The sequence below is a fragment of the Podarcis raffonei genome, chromosome 13 (genome assembly GCF_027172205.1).
Source record: "Podarcis raffonei isolate rPodRaf1 chromosome 13, rPodRaf1.pri, whole genome shotgun sequence".
Classification (NCBI taxonomy): Eukaryota; Metazoa; Chordata; class Lepidosauria; order Squamata; family Lacertidae; genus Podarcis; species Podarcis raffonei.
This window is the reverse complement of record NC_070614.1, coordinates 8,130,103-8,154,697: the sequence shown is the minus strand read 5'-3', so window position 1 is coordinate 8,154,697 and position 24,595 is coordinate 8,130,103. Positions and strand designations below refer to the sequence as shown.

Sequence of the window (24,595 nt, the reverse complement as noted above, 5' to 3'; positions counted from 1 at the left end):
GAATCCCTCAAAAATGGCATTTTGACTTAGGATATTTGTGCCCTTTCTAGCTAAAAGAACCAACGAGCGGGTACTACTAGATTTTTCTACTTAACCATTCCCCCCCCCCCCATCTCTTTAGCTTGTGCAGAGGAAAATACAGTATGCTCCCCAAGCATATCATATTGCTCATCCCCTTGCTCAGACTTCAGTCAAACTCTATCTCATGGGAGAAAGGTAAGCTGTTCCTCTTTTTAATATGGTTTTTTTGTGATTGTCCATGTATCCATGCATGTTATGTCATTTAACATATCCAGTCACGTTTGGTCAGCTGAAGTTGATTAGATTGAAAAAGTGACACTTCTGTTACGCTGCTGGTTTAAAATTTTCTTTTTCTTTGTTAATCCGTGTTACTCAGACATGGACATGGTGTTATTGGTGGTTTATTTGATAACATTTCCCCCTTCAGCCCATATGAGCTAATCTGAGAGCCCATATGAGCTAATCTGAGGGAAAAGTGATTTGCAGACCATAGCCACTGCTGCCTTGAAAAGAAAATCCTAGCTGCTGTTCACAATTGTTTCACAATTTTTGACCTGGCAATATATTGCGACTTATGATATGCGTGTGTGCGCTATGCCTGAAACAAAAAAGATAAGAAATGTGGCAATAGGTGACTCTTTTGGAGTTCCATAACTCAGAAGGTGCTCTTGCTAGTGATCTCTACTACCTCCCTAAGTCAAGAGTGTAACTTACCACGTGCTTTAGACTCATGAAAAATTGGGACAGCTCCATGATTACTGCAGGAGCCATGAGCCCCTTGAGCTGTTCACAACAGTGTAGCCTCAGCATGGGTGTTCACACTGTGTGTGTTTTCTCCTGTATTAAGTTGGATATTGTATAAGATAGCCAGCATGATTTAGGCAGCCCAAATCTCAGAAACAACATTTTATTTGTGAAGCTTGTTTTTATTGTGTTTGTTAACAGTGTATTTTTCTATTATGTTGCCCTTTTGATTGTCAGGAAGAGCAGATAGAGCCAGAACCAAATAAGATTAACTATGTGCAGAATGTATTTAATACCAACATCTCCTTACCATCACCAGAAGAAAATGACAGGATTTCAGGTGGGCAGCATGTTTTTTCAACTGGTAGTCATTTGGGTGAGGATATTAAAACATCTGTCTTTTGTACGTTAATGCTACCAAAACGTACTGAAGTACAAAAAAATTGAAATTAAACATAGATCATTTCCAGATAATTTGAAAAGTGAACGTAGCAGTTCCGATCTCTGCTTTGTTTCCATTCCCCATGTAAGAAGTGAGGGAAGAGAGGTGAGTTTTATTATAAAAAAATGTAGGGGTAGCACATTTCAGTCCAAAATTTCTGGGGGCAAGGAGGTGGGAGGGGAGCTAAAGAACAGAACTAAATGGAAATGGAGCACATAGAAACCACGTGAAATTTTGCTTTTCAAAATGGCATGGGGGCGGCAGGTGGAGGACAGATTGAACAGAATAGCCCACTTGAGTACAAATGTGCAGGTCTGAAGTTCCAGTTCACACTAAATACCTTATTCTGTATGTGTGTGGAATTTTGGAAATTCTTCAGCTGTTCATTATACAGCTTACATAGGGGCCATGTGTGAACTGAGTTACCCCATAACTACGAAATAGCCTTTGTTCACCTGAAGTCTGAGCATCTATATCAGAAGGTCCATCCTTTCCTGTATAAACCTGGAATCTGTCTGAGGTGATGATCAGGGGGCCTGCCACATTTGGAGGTTAGGTGGCTCGCTGCAAGAGACAGGTCTTTCTTCACTGCTGCTTCTTTTTCGGTTTCTATTGATGTTGGCCTATCTGTTTCTAGTCTGAGATTTGTATAGATATTTTATCTTTGCATTATATTAAAAATGAAATATAACATGCCCTCAAGCCCTGTTGATAGAAAATCTTTATTGAAATATTCCAAACCTAAATGGAAAACAAAACAAAATGCAGTGGTACTTCGGTTCTTGAACGGCTTAGTCGTCAAACCAAATAGCTCCCAAACGCCGCAAACCCGGAGGTAAGTGTTCCGGTTTGTGAACGTTTTTCGACGCAGCTTCTGCTTGAGTGCAGGAAGCTCCTGCAGCCAATTGGAAGCTGTGCCTTGGTTTGCAAACGGTTTCGGGAGTTGAATGGACTCCCGGAAGGGATTAAGTTCGAGAACCAAGGTACCACTGTAGCTACTTCTGATTACATATTTTCCTGGAAAGGAAAAAAAAACGTAACCTGTTCTCAGATGTGGCCAGCTAGGTGCAGCGCCTTTCACCCCAGTGTAACTTCACTTGATCTAAACAGTAAGCTCCTAGTTGCTCCCCCATTGCCTATTTGGCTATTCAAAGTTCCCGCCAACTCTGGCATCCTCCTTCCTCTTTCTCATAGTCAGAGACTGTATCCCACCCACCACTCAAAAGATGACAGAGCTCACATGTTAACAGCATCACCTTGTCACTTCAGGGCATGCAGAAGCCTCAGTGATGTTTTGAAATAAGATGAACCTTCTGTCCTTCTGAAGCACCCCCCCTCAAAAGGCGGTGGGAAGGTGTGAATAATCAGTGGTATACTTTCGGTTAAGTGAGACAGTTTTACTCATCATTGCAGCTTTAGCTTTTAAATATGTTTCAATATACACTGTTCTCTTGGAGGAGAGCAGAAGAATACAAATCCATTTTTTAAAAAATGTAGTCTCAATGAACATCCTTTAAAAATCAATAATGAAAAATGTCTGGGCAGGCAATGTTTGGCTGATAATAGTGTGGAATAAAAATAGTTCTTAGGTCAGAAATAGTAACAGTTATCATTATTCTGTTTATTTGGTTTGTTCCACCATTAAAACAGATGCGGCAACCTTAAAAGGTGCTGAAACACCAAGCAGTGAGCATGTGGATTCCATAGATGAGGATGTCCCGGTGATGTTCGGAATACCTGCTTTCCTGAATGAGGACAAAGAGAAATCTCATAGGGAAATGTAAGTTCTGATGAAAGTGAAATATTGTGCAGCAATATTTATGTTCCCACTTCACACAGACGAGTAAACAAATGGCCAACTTCTATAGTATAATTGAAGGCATACATGTTTGGACTGGCTTGGAAGAAGGACTTGGTTTTGCCTGTAATGGTACACTGGGTTTCAGAGGTTGTTTCAGGGTATTGAGATAAACCTGGAAAACCAAAATATCAGTGTGGCTTAATTCACCCCCCAAATTTGGTTGCATCTTTATTTTTATTTATTGGATTTATATCCTACCTTTCCTCCCAAAGGAGCCCAAGGTGGCATGAAGAGGCACCTGATAAAGATTTACAGAGCAGCACAGATGCTAGAGAATCTGAGCAGCATCATGCAAGGAAAGAAACAAAGGAGCTTTCAGCATGTTTTACTATCTCTTCCTGTCAAGGGAAAATACCATTGTCTGCAGCGTCATTAGATGCCATGACAAGATCTTCTAAAGAACGGTGAGATGATTTTTGTACTGGAAGCCTAATATCACTGTATTTTAGTTTTGTGTAAGGTGTTTGAGCATTTGTAATTTGAAACATAGCCACCGAATTATGTTGGCATCCATCTGTCTCGGGGAAACAATGGAGTGTGCCTGTGGGGGTGAAGTTAAATCACTGAGTTAACAGGAGTGAAGTGATGTCCCTGGGGCACAAGCCTGGACATTGTGTATGCTGCCCAAAAAACAAGACCCCCCTCCCCCCCCGGCCTCGTTAATGTGATCCAAAGGAAAGCAGAGCAAGACATTTGGCGCTAGCTTGGCATTTATTTTATTTATTTGTTTGTTTGTTTTATCTTCGCTTAGGGGACATGTCCACCACATGTGGAATAAGGTTCCCTCATTTTGTCTGCATCTCCAATGCATATTGCTGATATTTATTTATTTATTTATTTATTTATTTATTTATTTATTTATTTTGGCTGATTTGGATGGGGTCAGGTACCATCTAAAAATCAGATAACATGTGGTGAAATTTAAGTCTTTTCCCTTAATTTCCCCCATTTTTCATCTTGATTGGATAGCCACAATTGTGTGCCCATTTCACCTTCACCTCCTAGCCCTTAAGGTTCCAGTCCAGTAATAATCTGTGTGGTTTTGATAATATCTTTGTATTATTTGATATTGTCTTTTTTAAAAAATCCACTGTCTTTGTGTCAAGTCCATTTTTTTAAAAAAAAATCTTTATTGAGTTTATAAACAAAATAATAATAATAAATCCTCGTGGCTGGCATCTTCCTTCCCTTTTTTGGAGATGTTTGTGCGCTTTGTTCAATTGAATAAACAAAAGTATATTGGATCTCCTGTCTGCAGGCCCTTATTGGCATCAGCAGCGCCTGGGACAATAAAAAGGTCTGATTAAGAAAGAAAGTATACTGTAAAAGTAGAGGCTTTCTGACGTTAGAAGAATGAGTAACAACATATGGTATTAATACAACAGTGGTCTGGCCCCTATATGGTGCAAAGATCTTCTGTAGCTTCCCTTTCTCTAGGGGAGAGGTCTGGCAATGTGTAAGTTCTTTGGGAGAGGGATATGATGGCAGTTTTTCTTTCAGGTCTCTGTGCAGGCATGAATATGGGAACTTGCACAAACCAGGGACTCCTCTTCCCACATAGACCATCATCTTTTTGTCTGAGATTATGGACCCCAGATTATGCCCCAGAGTTTCATCTCGGAAGCTGTTCAGATCACACTGTGCTACTTAATAGCCAACTAAATACCACCTGAAACAATTTGAAGTAATTCTATCAGGGCTGTATCCAGTACTGTACTCTCGCGCTCCCACCTCAAACTCTGTAGAGCAACCAAATTTGTATTTTGTAGAGCTAACCTTTGCAGCTTATTCTCCTTTTATTTTATTTTTTAATAAATGTTTATTGGGATTTTACAAAACATAGAAATCAAACAAACACATATATCAAAACAGAAAACAGAAAATACACACTTAATAAGAAAAAGGAAAAGGATCCACTTTTAAATTTCAAGGTTCTATATCCCTCTTTCCTGACCTCCTCGCATCTCCCTTTTTTGTATTCCTCTTTATTCCGTCAAATTCAGCAAATTCTAACCCTCTTTCAAACCTCGTTTATAATTATATATTCCCACTTATTATGTCTCTAATTTCCCTTATCTTGGTCCTTTACTCCACTTTATATACTTTGACATAATATTATTCTAGTCATACCCCCCTTCTCTTTTTTAGAATTCTTTTTTCATACCTCTTTTAACCATGTCCCAAATGCCATGTTACCTTCACATCCCACATCATTTTAACATTCAAACATTTTACAATATTTCTGTAGATAATCCTTGAACTTTTTCCAGTCCTCTTCCATCAATTCTTCTCCCAGGTCTCGGATTCTGCCGGTCATTTCTGCCATCTCCATATAGTCAATCACTTGCATCTGCCATTCTTCCACGGTGGGCAAATCTTGTGTCTTCCAATATTTAGCGAGAAGTATTCTTGCTGCGCAGCTTATTCTCCTTTTAATTCCTGTATCCATTTCCACATAATCATACACACAGAGACCCAAAAGATGACAAATTGCTTATCTATATAGCTGAACTGAACACCTCCTCCCAGTTTTAGCTCTAGGAAGTTAAGAGATGATACCCTATGCTGGCACATGATCCCACTATGCAGCTGCACAGAGGACCACTCAAAGACCAACACTTTCTGATAAAGAACCTATGTTTTTCTTTCCTTAACTTAAGGAATCTCATAATGTTAAACATTTCCAAATTGCCTGAGGGATTGTATTTTTCTGATCAATAGTAGGAGAAGTCCTTTGGTATTCTTTAGCAGTGGAAGCTGTTGAGTTTTCCTGTTACTATCAGGCCCTCAACGTTGTTTTTAATATTAATTATTTGGATATATATATATATATATATATATATGCAGAAACTTTTTAAAACTTGAAGCAGATCAGAAGCCAGGGTACCTGATTTGTGGACCTAAACCTTTTGAAGTTTACTTAGAATAATACAACATGAAATGGTTACTGATTTGGAAAATATCTGGGTGTATTCTCAAAACAGAAGCATCTCTGAGAATAACATTTGGGGTATGTGGGGTTGTTTTGCTTTCTTTCTTGCTGTTGGTGATATGTTAAACAATCAAGCACCTACATTTCCTTCCCAGAAATACAGCCAGTGTAGAGGCAGAAGACGAGTGCGAGTTTGTTATAGAGGAATCATTTGGACTGAGTTCTACATCCTGGATTTCAACATCCCCAAGGAACAAAAAGCAACAGAAAGTCAACTTAACACCTGCATCGTCTGAAGGGAAAAAAAGAGCTAAGCAGCAGAGTGTCAGAAGACAAAATAAAAGGGCATCAGAGAATCTTGTTACACCAGCGCCAATAAAGCAAAGCAAACCGAAGTTAATTAACGCTGCTGAAAGAACTGTTAACGGAATGCAGAATGTTTCAAGGACTAATGAAAGAATCGCTGTGGAAGGCGGCCGCTTGCCGCTAACTGTAAATACCATCCAAAAAGTAAGAAAGCAAACACTTTCCAAAGGTGAGACATCTGTCGGTATATGCAATGAGGATTGCCAAGTGTCTGCAAGTGGAAGCCACGCAGGGGACCTTCTTTTCTTACAGGAGCAGGACTACGATTTTTCATTGCAGCCACAGGCCATCGTAAGTACAACCCAGAAGTCATCCCAGTGTAAGCGATCTATGAAGCAGAACTGCTCAAAAATTAAGCCTTTGGTGGTATCACGTGATGAAGGCTGCCAGGATTCTGCAAGTCCTGTAGAGGTGCACTCAGAACGGATTCACACTTCAGGCCATGATGTTTTGAAAGCGCCATCGTCTGCGATACGTACAGGTGAGCAATTACCTTGCAGTAAAAAACCTATGAAACAAATACATTCAAAAAGGAAGCCATCGGTAGAAATTCACGAAGATTATAGGCAAGAATGCACTCCTGCAGCTGTGTCCCCACAGAGTCGTCAAAAGTCTATAGACGCTGAGGATCCTGCTCCTGTTCGGGAGGGGAAATTATCAAAGCGCAAGCAGTCCATTACACATACAGCCCAAAGGTTGTCACGCAGCAAATCAGCTAAGAGGCGAAAGCCTAAAAGAACGCTGTCTCAAAAAGATTTGGAAACCCCACTGAGTATTGTTAAAAGACCTAGAAGGAAAAATAAGGTGCTGGTTTCGAGTGATAGCTCTGAAAGCGAGCATGGAGGAGAAGAACAGTGTGGTGAAGAGGGTGAAGCCACTGGAGGAAGTAAGAGGGTGCCTGTTTCAGAGCAGATCTCAGAAAACGAGAGTTCTGAAGGGGGTGGAAGCCCTTGTGAACCAATAAGCGAACCAAGGAAGACGTTGCCACGGGAATTAAGACCGACTTCCTTAGCAAGTGCTCAAGAAAGTGGAATTGCCTTCTACCAAGAGGATTATTCTGAACAGTACGTGGCAGAAAAAATATTAAATACTTCTATGGAACGAAAAAACAACAATAAGCGTTCCTCATAGTAAGTGCTTTCATCCATTTATGTTGCATGTTAATTTGACTCCGGGGGTGTATAAATATTAAATCAATACAATGGGCTCTTCACTTAGATGTAATTTACTAATCAATCGTGACCTTAGGTGCATGGCCCAAAAATGAATAAAATAAATAAATTGGGAGGATGAGGGTTGGTGGAACCTGCCACAGAAAGAGCTTTTAAGTCCTCACTTACTGGGTTCTGGGATGCTTGCAGAGCCTTCATGCCTCCTTCCTAGAGGCCAAGAAAAAAAGTGTTCCCTTTCTTACCCGGCTTTGGGAAGGTGGTGCAAGGGCTCTGGAAGTGAATCTGGTAAGCAAGGTGGAGGGCAAGGCCAGCTTCAGACAAGTGAGGGTGGTCACGTAGGGGTTTTTTTTTTGAGGGGGGGCAGTCCTGGCTTTATTCAATTTTGCCTTTGCTCATAGTAAAGGTAAAGGGACCCCTGACCATTAGGTCCAGTCGTGGCCGACTCTGGGGTTGCAGCGTGCATCTCGCTTTATCGGCCAAGGGAGCCGGCGTACAGCTTCCGGGTCATGTGGCCAGCATGACTAAGCCGCTTCTGGTGAACCAGAGCAGCGCACGGAAACGCCGTTTACCTTCCCGCCGGAGCGGTACCTATTTATCTACTTGTACTTTGACGTGCTTTCAAACTGCTAGGTTGGCAGGAGCTGGGACCGAGCAACGGGAGCTCACCCCGTCGCAGGGATTTGAACCGCCGACCTTCTGATCGGCAAGTCCTAGGCTCTGTGGTTTAACCCACAGCGCCACCCGCATCCCTTGCCTTTGCTCATAGAGCCCACTATATGTTCTTGCTGCAGTTGATGGCATGGAGTACAGGGGTTGTGTTTCTTCCTTTGCGCCTAACCCAGAATTTTATAACCATATCCAAATCAGTTTCAGTCCTGCAGTTCACCCTTGATGCCTTAGGCCATGTTTAAGGTTATGAAAAGCAATAGAATTGAACCTAGGGAAAAGTTAAATACAAGAAACCCTTGAGTCCACTCTAATAGCTCTTGATAAGTTAACCGTTTCTTGTTGCCTGTCACCTTTTTTCTATTAAACGCTTCTTGTTTCTACATACAGTTTCTTTTAGTATGGTGCTTTTAATTTGCATGGATAAATTGTTTTGATTTTTTACTCTCTAAGGATTTTACCATTGTTCTTTTCTTTTAAGTGGCCCTGTTTCTAAAATTAAAACTTCTTCAAAACATCATGTTGCTGTTAACAGGGAGGAGTCAACATCAGGTATGGCTTATTGATTGGTCTGGTATGCTCTTTGAGTTCCTTTTGCTGTATATCTGTGTACGTAATTGTAAACAGACACATACATGTATGTATTCTGTGCCAGTAAATGGCGCTTGCGTCCTTCAAGCAAAAACTGCTTGTTCCTTGATGAAGCAGTCACAGGCCTAATCCTGAAGAGGCAATTGAACTACCACAGCCCTAACATTGTGTTTCATGTTTGGCTTCGCTTGCTTTGTGCTGGCTTTCATTGTGAGGTAAATGTCAGCCTCTCCTTTGAGCATTCAGTACCAAGTTTTCCAACTTCCAGTGTTTTCTTGCAGTCAATGTGACTTGGGCTAAATGTATGCCAAGTCCCAGCTTTTGGGGAGGTTGTGGAAGAACTTTTAATCATGACACCCTCTTTAAAACGATCTATTTTCTGATAATCTGGACCTCTTGGACTAAACATGTGCCAAATATCAAGGCTATAACACACTGAAAAGTACTCACATAGTTTTGGTGCCCCTATGAATGAGTCGGTCATTGAAACCCAGAGCATCACATAGAGCAAGTGGGGCTGATCAGGTCCTCTTCAAATGTTATACAAAACTGCCAACATGTGGTTAGCACACTGGTTAAAGATGGACCAGAAGATCAGGTAGATCCACAGTTGGTTGGAAAATGAGTCAAACTGCGCTCACCAATGGATCCTACAGGGCTCTGTTCTGAGCCTGGTACTCTTTAATATTTTCATCAGTAATAAAAGGGTAGAAATTCTACTCCAGTGGATGGCTCAAAGCTGGGAGGTAAAACTGACTGATTTTACTGTGTTCTGTTGTGGTTTTGATTATGATTTTATTGTTCTGTGGTTCTTTCAGTTAATTTGTGTTAGCCCTCTGCTGATTGGAGGGAGTGGTGGGATATTAAAAATACGAATTCATTTGTATTTTACTATTTAGATGAATCTGAAGACTTGGAAGAGGAGGAAGGTGTAACTTATTTAAATGCACTGAAGCGCAAAATGAGTAAGATTTCTTTCTTTCTTTTTAAATGAAGACTGCATCAAATGAACTCTGATCTCTCTGTCTGCAAGATGGCATGTTAAGAAGGCCTATTGCCAGTCTTAGAACTTGGGAGATATATATATATATAGAGAGAGAGAGAGCATGCATGCATGCATGCATTTATTCTGAATTGGTGCCAGTGATGGCTGCTGTGGCAGTTCACTTAGTCAAACAGCATGAGGACACTGCCCTAGTGTCCTATTTCTCACACAGAGGGCTGGGACCCAACAGTGGGCCTTAGACTGCTTTCAGGTTGGCTTCAGCTCCACAGCTTGCCTCATGCCGCCTCACTTTCCTTGGTTGGGCCAACGTCAGTACCGGCAGCTCACTGCATGCTGACTAAAGGTCGTCAGGAGACAGAAATGGTGAGAGGTGTCAGTTCTCTGCAGGCAAAGGGCCAGAGACGATGTTTCCACCTGCCACCTACTTCTAGATGGCTCTGCTCTTTTAAAGTTAGGCCCACTTAATCACCGTAAAGGAACACATGAAAGGACAGTGCAAATACTGATTGAACTCTGTAAAAATTGGTTAATACAATATGGGGTAGGAGGAACTCTCCCCACAATTGTGTGGTGGCTGTAGTTTTGGACCTTTGAGTGTGCAGATATCATTTAAACTGCTGGTTCATAAAGTTTGCTAGCTGACCTTGACTCTCACAGCCTCTCTAACCTACTGTAAAGTTTAAAGTGGGACTGGAGGCAGATATACTGATCCAAATTCCATGGGGGGGGGGGAGGGAGGAAGAAAAACAAATAATAATTTTCTAACACTGCATTAAACTGCATCTATTATTTTAAGCTGCAGGATTATAAAGTGTGTGGCAGGTCCAAACATTATTTTCATCCTTGTATGTGTGTTCTTGTTCCGCTTCTGGGTTTTTACCCAACCTAAATCTGCTTCTCATTACCTGTCTTGTTCATTAGTATTGCCTTCCAACACGCCCAATATTCGCCGGACCAAAAGAATGCGTCTTAAACCATTGGAGTACTGGCGAGGAGAACGTGTGAAATACAAGATGAGACCTTCAGGTGTGAGGTTCTATACAAAGCTCATATATGTTATCTGGTTGTAGCAAATGCAGTGTAGCCCTATGTTGTTGTGGGAATGCTTTAAAAGTAAAAGTCAACTCGGTGTAAAAAATAAATATTTACTTTGCCATGCATGGCATTGTAATTTCCTCTTTTTGTCTCATTTCTATAGCTCTATATGTTAGTGGTTTCCCTTGTGTCAGGAAGGGTGGTGGAGAATGTTTTAGCTCTGCCCCCTCCCCTCTGTTACCTCACCATGCCCATTCTTGTTGCCATGCACATATTGGAAGGCAGACTTATCTGCAGCAGGGAGCCTGCTGCGCTCATGTAGTTTCTCTGTGTTATTTAGGACCCTGGTGATAGAGGCTTTTTAAATGGTGTGGTAACCTGCAGGTGGCACTGTGATCTAAACCACGGAGCCTTTTGGACTTGCCGATCAGAAGGTCGGCAGTTCGAATCCACGCAACGGGATTCCAGCTCCTGCCAACCTAGCAATTTGAAAGCATACCAGTGCGAGTAGATAAATAGGTACCGCTGTGGTGGGAAGGTAAATGCTGTGTCCGTGTGCTGTAGCACTCGTCATGGTTTCCCGTTGCACCAGAAGCGGTTTAGTCATGCTTGCCACATGACCCCCTCAGCCTGAAAGCGAGATGAGCGCCGCACCCCATAGTCAAATTTGACTGAAAATAACTGCCCAGAGGTCCTTTACCTTTTGGCTGCAGGACCACATCAGGCTCCCCGCTGCAGACACTTGCCCTCCAACATTTGGAAGGTGGCAAGGGCACCACTTATTTTATTTCCCCTTTATTGAGTGTCCCTCTCATGTTGCTTGCATTTGAAAACCACGTGGACTTTGAGTGCTTTATAGCATTCTTCAACATGTATACCAGTGCTCTTTAAATATGTTGAACTCTGGCCACTTTTACACTTGCTCTATTGCCCTGACCCTCCCAATATACTGGGAGATATCTCTTGAGCAGGCACATACACAAAATGCCGCTACAGCTTTCATTTCTGCACAAGAATAAAGTCTCAAGCTGTTTCTTCTCAGTTTGGTAAAGAGAGAGTTAACAGCAGGCATGCAATTCTCACTCTTTAGATAAGCCAGAATTTATGAACATATTTTTAACCCACAAGCATAATTTCAAGATCTCATTTTATTCCAAAGACATCAGAAAGTATACAGCTTAATTAGCAATTTAGGTTTTGGTAACATGTCTGCGTATTTCCTACAAAGAGTAATAGTTTATATTTGATCTTATTTCTATTATCAGTTGTCAATATTATTTTTACTTTGATGATAGTGTGTTTAATCAAAATTATTGTGAATGTAATCAAAAATGAATGCAGTAGCTAATAAAGCTAACATAAAAGAGAGACGGTAATGATTAAAAAATCTGTGTGCCTCCTGCTTCAAGAAGAAAAATCTTATTTGTAGAAGGGAGCTAGAATGGGAAACTAACACATGAAAGTAAAATAGAGTGTCAAATGTGGAATTCTCAGACAGGGCTCAATTTGCCACAAATAGGAGCCATTTTAAATCCAGAAAACCACCCCATAAACTTCTTCTCTTGCCCAATATCAGTTTGAGAGATATGATCAAGGAATTATGAAATAGAATCCTGGGAAGAGGCACTTAGTAGTGAACTGTGTTTCTTTTAAGACATCCTAATGGGAGACCGCTTTCTTCATTGGACTTGATAAGAACTAATCTGCTAGTGGTTCACCTGTTATTCCATCATCCACAAAAATAATCTAAACTAGTTATGAGAAATGATTCCTAAAATTAATTGTTATTTCAGGTGGCTTTGTAGTCGATGGGGTAATATCACCTGAACAGAGGGAACCCAGGAAACGAAAACCTAAAAGGACAATACCTCTTCTGGAGTTTGGTATGATAATCACTTATCATCCCCAAGTATACTTCATTAGATAGCAAAGGTTCAAATTCAACTTTTAGTATTAACATCTTATTGTATAGTGTACCATGTGCTCAAATGGACGGATGTTGGTCCTGACCTTGCAACACTCTTTCCTTTTTCTAAAGAAAACTTCCAAAGGCTAAATACTGCACTGGTGTGCTTAATTAGAATATGGATGTAATTTTTACTTTGGCAGATAAAGATAGCTATGAAACCTCTTCTCTGCTAATAGTTAAGATTAATCAAAGGAGTCTCTATGTAGGCCCTGAGCTTTCTTGAGCTGACCAGAGCAAAGGCCTTAACAATATTATGAACTTACTTGAGTCAACCTGCAGTAAATTCACAGCCCTTCACTGTCTAAGATCCGCTTTCAGTGACCCACAAATAAGTTGGCCAGTTCCAAGCATATTTCTTAATCATAGGATCTGCCTCAGTCCAAAATACGAGGTTGGGGGGGGGCACATCTCTTAACTTTTTGCTGGGCTTTGGCAGAAGTAAACATCCTCACTGCTTTCAAGTACCGTATTTTTCACTCCATAAGACGCACCTAGTTTTTAGAGGAGGAAAGGGGAAAAGCCCCGCTTTTTTGAGGATCAGCTCACAGTTGTGCAGCTTCTTTTGCAAAGGGGAAAAGCCCCGGTTTTTTGAGGATCAGCTCAAAGTTGTTGAACTTACTTTGCAAAGGGGAAAAAATCCCGTTTTTATGGGGTTCAACTCACGGTTCTGCAGCTTCTTTAGGAAAGGAAAGGGAGCCGTTTCTACAGTTTCCAGACAGATAATCTAATCAGCTAGTCACATGCAGAACATTCAACAATGGAGGCCTGGGCAAGGGGGCGGGGCCAGAAAGGGAGCCAGCAATCGACCACACATTCGCACAGACATTTCCCCTTACTTTTTAGGAGGAAAAAGGTGCGTCTTGTGGAGCGAAAAATACGGTAGCTCCTAAGCTCTGCACAAGTACAGGTATGAACTCCTGATCAGAAAAGGAGCAGTGACTTAGACAAACTGCAGTTAGAGGAGGATTTCATGAGACTTGCAAAGAACACTTACAACCTGCGTGGACTTAATCCTGAAGACTATTTATTCCAAAAGCTCACATCTAGAAGTGTAGTCAGGTTGACTGAATCTTCCAGCCCTGCCTCTTGTTATTTAACAGGGTAAAGGCTATATGACCTGGGATCCAATTCTGTTTGTACTTCTGTTTTGCAGAAGTGCCCGACAACTCAACTGTTTCCTTAAAAAGTCTTTCTCAGCCAGCTGTTGTGTTTGATAAAGATACCAATAAAGAGGTTCTTCTAGGTGAGTAATGTGACACAGGTTAAAGGTATGACTAGCAAGTATATTGAAACTTGCTCTGTGGCCGTTTCAAGAACCATGATGATTCTGCATGTACTCCCCCCCCCCCCACGCAGAGCTGCTTGTATCATTCCTTTGCTTTTCATATTTCACTTTTTGAATACAGTATACTTAAATATTACAACTCTCTGATTTTGCCATTGACTGCAATGCAAACTTTCAGTGCGCCGCAGAATTTTGCATGATTACCTTTTGATGAAGTAAGCAGGTTTTTGCATACGACTAAGATGGCACATGTTATATTGCAGTGTACATTATCTGACCTTGTCATCTATGAATATTAAGTCATGTATTTATTTTCTGGTTTTGTAACAGACTGTGTGAGCAGGAGTAATTCACATTTGCTTTTCATCAATGATGAGACGGTGTCCATATACAAACAGCTGAATACCCCTTTCTTTTCTGCCGGCAAACTGATACTAAAGCCATTAAAAGAAAAGGGATTTCAGTATTCCCACACAGATACACTGGTGAGTATACCAGAAATTGTATATGTTTTTTGCATCATGGAATTGTTATGTTCTCACGTTTTTCCTATGTATGCTATCATGTTGGTATTTTACCAGTTTGGTTAATATTCCCTCTTGTGAGATGGAGCAACTGTTTTTTCTCAGTTGTCAATCTACATCAGGCATAACCAGAGTCTCTTTCGGGGGCCTAATTCGGCCTGCTGGTCGGTTCAGTCCGGCTCCTGTGGCAGTTTATTTCCTGGAGCAAATTTTTTTTTTAAAAAAACCCTCAACAACTTCAGTCCTGAAAAAAGGTTAACAACTTTGGTTGGCACTTTAGTTGGCCCTCACGGCCCTTCACTTTATCAAATCTGGCCCTCTTTGGAAAAAAGTTTGGACACCACTGATCTACATGACATGTGCATTTCTGTGGTCAAGTATGTCAAGGCTCTGCAGGGCAAAGAATGTGCTGCGACACTTGTATGTATTATGAAATCTTAAATGATTAAACAATCCTATAAGCCCCAAACACCTGCTTACTGAGGAGGCTGCCCATTATATTTTTGCTGATCCTACTGCAAACACAACAGAATTACATACCTTGGAGGAGGCTGCTTGCCGCATCTCTGCATGAGTCATTGCTTTGGGCTTCCAGTCAGGAGGCATGTTTGATCTAAACAGCGAGTTTCGTGGAAAAAAGAATTGGGCTTTTAATGAAATCGGGAAATAATGTGCCTCAGAAGTTTGAGATACCCTGACAAAGGCTATCGATTTCCTGTGTTGATCCACCATCCATTCAGCTGAATGCAGAATCTTTTTCTTTTAATTTTTATCTAGTCCGAGTGCCCATCACTTTTAAACAGAAAACAGATTGTCACTGGAATTTACAGGCTAGTCACAGTCAACGTTTTACAGTTGAAATCTGAAATGCATTTGCAAAAATTCTATGGCTGACATCTAGTGACGTCTGACTGCTTGTGCAGCAGAAATCCACCTGTGCAATGGGATTTCTGGTTTCTCTTTTTTTGCCCTATCTGCCCCCCAAATCTCCAGAGGGTCCCTCAATCCTCTGAAACAGGTATTTGGTTGTGCAGGGCTCTGGGGGCGGGAAGCAGAAAAATTAGAAGTCCCATTTTTGAGTGGGTTCTTGCTCATGCTACATTGAATCTTGCACTATGCCTTACATATGATAAAAGATGGAAAATATATTTTTTAATTTGTGAAAACTAGAACTCTGCATTTCAGTTTGTTGTTGTTGTATCACATGTAACAGTCACACAATTACAGAGGAAAAAAAGAACTGCAAAAAATCAGAGTCACTTCAGAGTACACCAACAGAACTTTGTCAGTGTATATGTGCCAAAACCATCACAATCTTAAGAAACACAAAAATAATACATTATAGTTCTAAGATTGCTAGTTCAAGATGTTCTGTTAAGAAGTGCATAAGAGCACTGCTAAGTCAGATGGCTTCCTGTGGTAGACTGCCCCCCCCCCCCTTTTAATGCAACAAGGAAAATTATTGGAGCAGTTTCCAGATGGAGTTGTGGCAGAGATAACTCTGCCCCCTCATCTCTTTCATTAACAAGGCAAAAATGACTGTACATGTTAATGAATCCATCACACTCTTTGCAATGCATGGTGCATTTACTCTTCGCTTTCCCGTCGTCATAAGCTTCTGCTGCTGAGTTAATAATTCATTACTTTATGGATTTCCCCTTTGAAGCAAGGGCAGCTTGCTTTTTTGTTAAAAGAAAACGTATTTTCTCTCATAATGCAATGCCAGCAGGTAAAGCTGTACAGAGATTGGATTACCTCCCCAGTGTATTGATTCTGTGCCGAGTAGTGGCGGTGGAAAGGTCTGTCGTAGGAAATTGCTCAGGATATTGCTTCCCTTCAACCACCCACCCCTTCAGTAGCGCCCAGGCATTCACAGCACCAAAAGTATCCAAAACCACTGTTTGGGTGGATAAACTGTTGTGCTTTTAAAAGCTGGATCTTCTTGCTTTTAACAGCCTGATGATACTTTATTTATACAAGTTTTAAGATGAAAAGTGAAGTAACGTTTTATGGCTTTCATTCCTGAAGGTTTTTCACATTTCTTGCGGAAAGCTCCTTTTGATGCTGTATGACCAGTATTACCGTCTGACTGCCGGAGACTATTTTTTTATCCCGCCGGGTAAGTGTACCGATCATCTGCCAAATAATGAGCGTTTTCGAGAGGGGGAAGGGCTAAGGTGAAGGTGAATGCAGAAGGGGGAGAAAAAGTGTCTATGGAAGGAGATGATCCTGTTTTCTTGAGCAATGTTGGGGCATACGTTGTGTTTGACTCAGTGGCGGAGGAACCCTCTTTGGCACCCGGGGCGGGACGCCGAGGGGCGGGGCAAACCGCCCGGTGGCGCATGTGCGACGTCTATATGGAGTGCGCATGCACAGCAGCCCATACGGTCGCCATGTGAGTGGCAGCCGGTACGGATGTCACGCAAGCGGCGCCCATATTGATTGCGTGTGCCCTCAGCCACTCTACAGCTGGGGGGAGGCAGGAGCCATCTTGTCTCTCACACACACCCCCAGAGTGGTACGCGGGGCGGCCCTCCCCCCACTTCGTACGCCCCTGGTCTGACTGCATGACTAAGGGGCACTTCACGTGCTCCTTTGAAGAAGCAAGAGAGGAATCAAGAATAGTTCGGCATTTCTTCCTGCTATTCCTTCTGGGCCTTCTGCAAAGCATAGAGCAACATTGGGTGTCCCTGCACTGGAAGAACGCACCTTTCCTTTACCTCTTCGCACAACACCTGGAAGGAGACCAGAGGAAGAATCAGCCGTGTTTCCTCTCTTGGTACTTTTGAGAAGCCTTCCCATCATTCCCATTCTGCTGCCTCTCTGCCTTTTGGAGGAGAAGTAAGGCAGTCAGCTGTGAAGCATCTAACCAGATGAGAAGACCTTGCCCCTCATATCCCAAGCTGTTGTTTAAACTGGGTTGATAGGACCCTTTGGGGATGCTGTGAGACCAGCAGGTGTGGGCTTAGCTATTTTTACAGTTAACGCTGACACTTTTGCAATTGATTATTTGAATTCAGTATAAAATGTTCTGCACTTGGATACAATGGAGGAAGTGGTACTTAGGAAACATAGTTTCGTATTTTTATGTTGGGAACCACCTTGTTATCTTTGGATGAAGGGCAGTATAGGTAAAGGTAAAGGGAGCCCTGACCATTAGGTCCATTCGTGGCCAACTCTGGGGTTGCGGCGCTCATCTCGCTTTATTGGCAGAGGGAGCCGGCGTACAGCTTCCGGGTCATGTGGCCAGCATGACTAAGCCGCTCCTGGCGAACCAGAGCAGTGCACGGAAACACCGTTTACCTTCCCACCGGAGCAGTACATATTTCTCTACTTGCACTTTGATGTGCTTTCAAACTGCTAGGTTGGCAGGAGCCAGGACCGAGCAACGAGAGCTCACCCCGTCGTGGGGATTCGAACCGCCGACCTTCTGATCGGCAAGCCCTAGGCTCTGTGGTTTAACCCACAGCGCCACCCGCATCCCTGAAGGGCAGTATACAGATTTAATAAATAGTAATAATAAATTGAGTAAAATGACTTATATCCAAAGAACTGTGTGTGGAGCTCTAGTCACATAATAGGTCCCCTCTCCACTCACTCCATTCCCACTGTAGCCCCTAATGTGCCAATCAGAATGAAATGTAATTTGGTAAGGCACAGGGAAGTGTTTGGCAAAAAAGGGGGTGCAGGTGGATCAAGAGCCCTTGTATTTGTACTAGATCTTTTTTAATTTGACCCAAATACTTCTCCAGTGTCCTTTAAGCGTTGGACAGCACACTGTTCAAGTGGTGATATTTAGGAAGCAGGACCATTTTGGATGCACGCCCCACCGATATCCAAGTGAAATGAAAACCATCTGATTTTTGCATTTATAAAATGGTAGACTTGTCCTATAATGGAATCACTCTGTTTAATTGTAGGGAACGTGTACAACCTACGTAATCTCTTGAATAAAGAATGTGTTGTCCTCTTCACTCAAATGAAAGGAAGCAGGTAAGAAAAATGTAGAGTTTCCTTGGGTTCTTTAATCTTTTCACACCCACTCTTGAGTCTCCACTGAGGATAAAATGAGGCATGCCCTCGCTTACTATTTTGCTTCTTTAAAGAAAACCCTGGCACTGGGAGACTTATGAAAAGTTAAACAGATTAAAGGTTTTATTTTAAGAACAAAATTGGTAAAACAAAAGAAGTGTCAGGAGATAGAATTATTTCAAGAAACAGTAAACACACTTACGCGAATATATGGCATTCAGTGGATGTTGCAGGCTTCTAAAGGTAAGGTAAAGGTACCCCTGCCCATACGGGCCAGTCTTGACAGACTCTAGGGTTGTGCGCCCATCTCACTCAAGAGGCCGGGGGCCAGCGCTGTCCGGAGACACTTCCGGGTCACGTGGCCAGCGTGACAAGCTGCATCTGGCGAGCCAGCGCAGCACACGGAACGCCGTTTACCTTCCCGCTGGTAAGCGGTCCCTATTTATCTACTTGCACCCGGGGGTGCTTTCGAACTGCTAGGTTGGCAGGCGCTGGGACCGAACGACGGGAGCGCACCCCGCCGCGGGGATTCGAACCGCCGACCTTTCGATCGGCAAGTCCTAGGCGCTGAGGCTTTAACCCACAGCGCCACCCGCGTCCCTTCTGCAGGCTTCTAAACAAGAGGGTAAACATGCAGCTTATATTTCCTTCAGTTCTTTAAAGTAAACATTGAGGTATTAAAGCTTAAGCCAGAGCTTTCAAAACTGTCGCGACACATTACTGTGTTGGCTGCAGTGTGTAGGTGTTTCACATGAACGCTCCCTGTGCTCCTCCCGGGGCTGGAAAGGAGTTAGTTTAACCTCCAATTTGCTAGTAAAACTGAATTACCGTGTCGCGAAATGATGCATGTCCAAAAAGTTTGTCACCAACTTGAAAAGTTTGGAAAGCTCTGACTTAAGTCTTAATACTTGGGTTCTGAGGTAAGGCTGTTCTTTTTGTCAGTTTCCCAACCTTCTATAAATCTCACTGCCGAGACCAGGGGATCACCACACCCCTCTTAAATTATTTTGGGTTTATATCTGAAGTTCTGTTCCCTGTTTACCGAACTGAGACCCAAGTAGAGTCTTCCCTCACGGCTCCACTTCTCCTGTCACAAATTCAGCTACCTATTTCTCACTTGTCTGCATACTCTCAAAATAAAATAATAATAATAATAATAATAATAATAATAATAATAATAATAATAATAAATGATATTTATACCCCGTCCTCCCCGACCAGAGCTGGGCTCAGGGCGGCTAACACCAATAAAATAAAATCACAATAAAAACATAATAGGGGAAAAAGAGAGGGATTGAAAAAAGCAATTTAAAATACAGGTTAAAATGCAATTTAAAATGCAGCCTCATTTTAAAATAGCTGATAAATCAAGACCATAGGGACGCGGGTGGCGCTGTGGGTAAAAGCCTCAGCGCCTAGGGCTTGCCGATCGAAAGGTCGGCGGTTCGAATCCCTGCGGCGGGGTGCGCTCCCGTTGCTTAGTCCCAGCGCCTGCCAACCTAGCAGTTCGAAAGCACCCCCAGGTGCAAGTAGATAAATAGGGACCGCTTACTGGCGGGAAGGTAAACGGCGTTTCCGTGCACTGCGCTGGCTCGCCAGAGCAGCGATGTCACGCTGGCCACGTGACCCGGAAGTGTCTCCGGACAGCGCTGGCCCCTGGCCTCTTAAGTGAGATGGGCGCACAACCCCAGAGTCTGTCAAGACTGGCCCGTACGGGCAGGGGTACCTTTACCTTTTACAAGACCATAAGGGGAGGGAAACATAAGGGTCAGACCGAATCCAAACCAAAGGCCAGGCGGAACAGCTCTGTCTTGCAGGCCCTGCGGAAAGATGTCAAAAGACACTGATCACTTTCTTTCTCTGGCTGTAGACCTTTCCCCTGGGGAGGATGTTACACACACAGCTCAGGGGCTAAACTTTTGTCCAGCTGAATGCCAGGAGCCCAGTTCTCAACTGCTTTTCTCTCTCTCTCTCTCACTGAGTGCTGTCTTTCACCCCCTTCTGGCTAGCTGTCCCCGCAGCTAGTGAGGTTGCAGCTCAGCACTCTGCGAGCTACACCGCTCTGGCAGAAATCCACTGTGCTGCACCACCAGACTCAGGTCTGCCCGAGCTTTCCGTCACAGACACATATGTCACCTTGAGGTCCTTGGAGGAAATTTGAGAAATACCGTATTTTTCGCTCTATAACACGCACCAGACCATAACACGCACATAGTTTTTAGAGGAGGAAAACAAGAAAAAAATATTCTAAACGAAATAGTGGATATATGATTTTTGTGGTTCATGCTGTGGCCACAGACATGTGATCTGACAGTGAGTTTGGAGTACCCAATGCAAAAATCCTGAGGATCCATGTGGATCCATGCTTTGTAACCACGGAGGAGGAAAGGAAGGGGAACCATGGATCCTCTGCTCACGACTGCAGCAGATCCCCCCCGCCACCCGCAGGCATTCGCTCCATAACACGCACAGACATTTCCCCTTAATTTCTAGGAGGAAAAAAGTGAGTGTTATGATGCAAAAAATACAGTAAATCAGTATTGCTAGAAACTCATCAAAGATGCACCAGCAGGTGGAGCCAATAAGCCGAAAAACTTAAAGCTCCTTCCATTTAGTGGCAGGATCAGATTAATAAAAGCTGCTTGTAGGGCCTTTAGACTCATCCTGCTTGCGTGAATATTAATTGGGGCTGGGTTAATGAGTGGAATGACTGGATGGTGGTAAACCATTCATTTATTTTATTTTTCCGTGCTCTTTCCATGCTTTGACAGGTGCAAAGAGTGGCTTATGGTTAAGCAATCCTGATACAGCAGGATTGCAGTTTACACAGGTTTTACTTGCTCAACCACAGCTTTATGAGGATTGCCCCCAAATAAATAAATAAATAAATAAATAAATAAACAAACAAACAAACAAACAAACAAACAAACAAACAAATGGAAAGGAAGTCCTTGCCTACCCTTGGGGAAGCCCCCAAAACTCTTGTGCGACTGTCCCAGAGCTTGCTAAGCAAGGCAGAGGACTTTAAAGCTCTTTCTGTGAAGGGTTTTCCCACCAGAGAAAGTGCTTTAGAATCATAGAGTTGGAAGAGACCACAAGGGCCATCAAGTCCAACCCCCTGCCAAGCAGGAAACACCATCAGAGCACTCCTGACATATGGTTGTCAAGCCTCTGCTTAAAGACCTCCAAAGAAGGAGACTCCACCACACTCCTTGGCAGCAAATTCCACTGTCGAACAGCTCTTACTGTCAGGAAGTTCTTCCTAATGTTTAGGTGGAATCTTCTTTCTTGTAGTTTGGATCCATTGCTCCGTGTCCGCTTCTCTGGAGCAGCAGAAAACAACCTTTCTCCCTCCTCTATGTGACATCCTTTTATATATTTGAACATGGCTATCATATCACCCCTTAACCTCCTCTTCTCCAGGCTAAACATGCCCAGCTCCCTTAGCTGTTCCTCATAAGGCATCGTTTCCAGGCCTTTGACCATTTTGGTTGCCCTCCTCTGGACACGTTCCAGTTTGTCAGTGTCCTTCTTGAACTGTGGCGCCCAGAACTGGACACAGTACTCCAGGTGAGGTCTGACCAGAGCAGAATACAGTGGCACTATTACTTCCCTTGATCTAGATGTTATACTCCTATTGATGCAGCCCAGAATTGCATTGGCTTTTTTAGCTGCCGCGTCACACTGTTGGCTCATGTCAAGTTTGTGGTCAACCAAGACTCCTAGATCCTTTTCACATGTACTGCTCTCAAGCCAGGTGTCGCCCAAGCTCTCTGCCTTGCTTACTGGGCTCTGGGAGGGTTGCAAGAAATCTCGGACAGCCCCGATCTTGCAAGAGCTCAAGACGGGGGTGGCTCCGGGGGCTGTTCTGACTTTGCATGATTTTCCCTTGATGTGCCGTTACTGGGAATTTAGCCCTTGCGAAAGTTGCAACCGCACTGAATCCTGTTCATCAGTTGGCACCAAGCAGACTGGAATGGCTGAGGTTCACTGAACTAAAAAGGAAGAGGGAAACACTTGTTGCTGTTTTTTTTGCTGAGAGTTATATTTAAATACAACATGCATGAAAACCGTGGGGAAGACCATTAGAAATTTGTCAGAAGTCTTTTTTTATTTAAGTATTAGGAAGATTAAGTTTTTTATGCACATAAATCTGCTTTTTCTTCTTTTATTTTTTCTTAATTTTTTTAAATTTAATTTTCTTTTTGTAGTATTGTATATGTGTGTAATTTAAATTAATAAAGATTATTTTAAAAAGAAAAAAGAAAACCGTGGGGAAGAGAGTGTTGGCAAACCGGCATAGGCAAATAAGAGAGGGTTTAGAGTTTTTTAAAAACAGCAGCAACAACAATTCCTTCTGTCTTTTAAATTTTCCTTTAGCAATGAGCAGAGAGGAGGGAAAGGGCCAGTGAAGCTGATTATATAGCTTTTTTTCAGCTGCTTTGTGACCTATAAGGTCTTGCTGGAAAGCAGCTTATAAATTGCAATTAAAATAATAATAGTTAATAATAATAAACTACATGTGAACACACTGAGAAAATGAAAGAGAATGTCTCCATTATTTTAATACAAGAAAGTGAAACAGTAGTGAATTACTAGTTTGTGCGTCTTCACCTGGTTTAAATTTAAGAGAATTTCTTACCATCTGTAGCATGTCAACAAAATATTTCCACCCAAATAGTAATCATTGTGTGGCTATATTGACTACAGATGTTCTTTTAGTTAGTAACTTGGCATAATGTTATGAATCGCCCCATAGCCAAGTGATTTTGGGGGGTTGTGGCATAGTTGGAAAATAAAGCTTTGTAGAAGATTTGTAATTTTGTTTCATTTCAGGTCCGAAAATTCATGAAACCTACCCTTGTATCAACATTTCTTGCAGCAACTTAAAGATCCTCTCATGTGGGGAAGGTGGAACCGTCCTAGCTTGCAGCGTTCCAGGCTTGCAGGACAACAAAATTAAAGATATTTTTGTAGTTTGAGTTGTATGTTTTTCTAATTATTTATACTGCACAAGTTCCCTTCTGATCTTGCCATTTCTTTGACTGAACTGATAGCTTGGCAAGCTCCTTCGGTGGCATAACTAAACGTTGCTGCAACTGCAGCTCTTAAGATGCCATCCCGCACTGGGCAAGTGGCGCAACGGCACGTCGTTATTTGGCGTGCTAACCTTCAAAGCATTTGCTGCTGTCTTGCTCGTGTGATGCTGCGGGCACGAAGGCAGAGCTACTCTAAAGACTGCAAAACTTCCGTAAAAGGGGCCATTTGTGCCCAGAGTGGGGGTGGGAAGGACTGGCAATGGGTCTGAATAGCAATGCAGGTGTTGGGTCCCGTGTTCTCTCCTTACCCTGCTCCGTTCAGCACCAATCAATGCGCCTCCTTTTCTTTTGTACAGTTTGTATCTTTGTTACATAAATCGCGCGCATTAATAAAACTAATCACCAAGGTGTCGTTTGATATTTCGAAACTTAACGTTCTTGAGAAGCATAAAATGCCTTTGCCTTCCCTATTGTGGGTTTCGCAGATTAAAGTCTAATAATAATAATAATACAGTGGTACCTCGGGTTAAGTACTTAATTCGTTCCGGAAGTCCGTTCTTAACCTGAAGCACCACTTTAGCCAATGGGGCCTCCTGCTGCCGCTGTGCCGCCAGAGCATGATTTCTGTTCTCATCCTGAAGCAAAGTTCTTAACCTGAAGCACTATTTCTGGGTTAGCGGAGTCTGTAACCTGAAGCGTATGTAACCCAAGGTATCACTGTAATAATAATAATAATAATAATTTATTATTTATACCCCGCCCATCTGGCTGGGTTTCCCCAGCCACTCTGGGCGGCTTCCAACACAATATTAAAATACAGTAATGCCTCAAACATCAAAAGCTTCCCTAAACAGGGCTGCCTTCAGATGTCGTCTAAAAGTCTGGTAGTTGTTGTTCTCTTTGACATCTG

At 42.5% G+C, this 24,595-nt stretch overlaps 1 protein-coding gene across 1 annotated transcript in view; it reads left to right on the top strand.

Annotated features, from left to right (window-relative positions):
- Positions 1-23,848, top strand: part of CENPC (centromere protein C) — a 30,176-nt gene extending 6,328 nt beyond the window's left edge. Inside the window, exons 4-17 of the mRNA XM_053363201.1 lie at positions 122-216; positions 1,003-1,105; positions 2,858-2,987; positions 3,281-3,472; positions 6,156-7,496; positions 8,686-8,756; positions 9,695-9,760; positions 10,723-10,827; positions 12,630-12,719; positions 13,959-14,048; positions 14,421-14,575; positions 16,643-16,733; positions 18,535-18,607; positions 23,483-23,848. Coding sequence (XP_053219176.1) covers positions 122-216; positions 1,003-1,105; positions 2,858-2,987; positions 3,281-3,472; positions 6,156-7,496; positions 8,686-8,756; positions 9,695-9,760; positions 10,723-10,827; positions 12,630-12,719; positions 13,959-14,048; positions 14,421-14,575; positions 16,643-16,733; positions 18,535-18,607; positions 23,483-23,498 — 2,618 coding nt within the window. The 3' untranslated portion in view covers positions 23,499-23,848. The remainder of the gene's footprint in view (positions 1-121; positions 217-1,002; positions 1,106-2,857; positions 2,988-3,280; positions 3,473-6,155; positions 7,497-8,685; positions 8,757-9,694; positions 9,761-10,722; positions 10,828-12,629; positions 12,720-13,958; positions 14,049-14,420; positions 14,576-16,642; positions 16,734-18,534; positions 18,608-23,482) is intronic.
- The last annotated feature ends 747 nt before the right edge of the window (positions 23,849-24,595 follow it).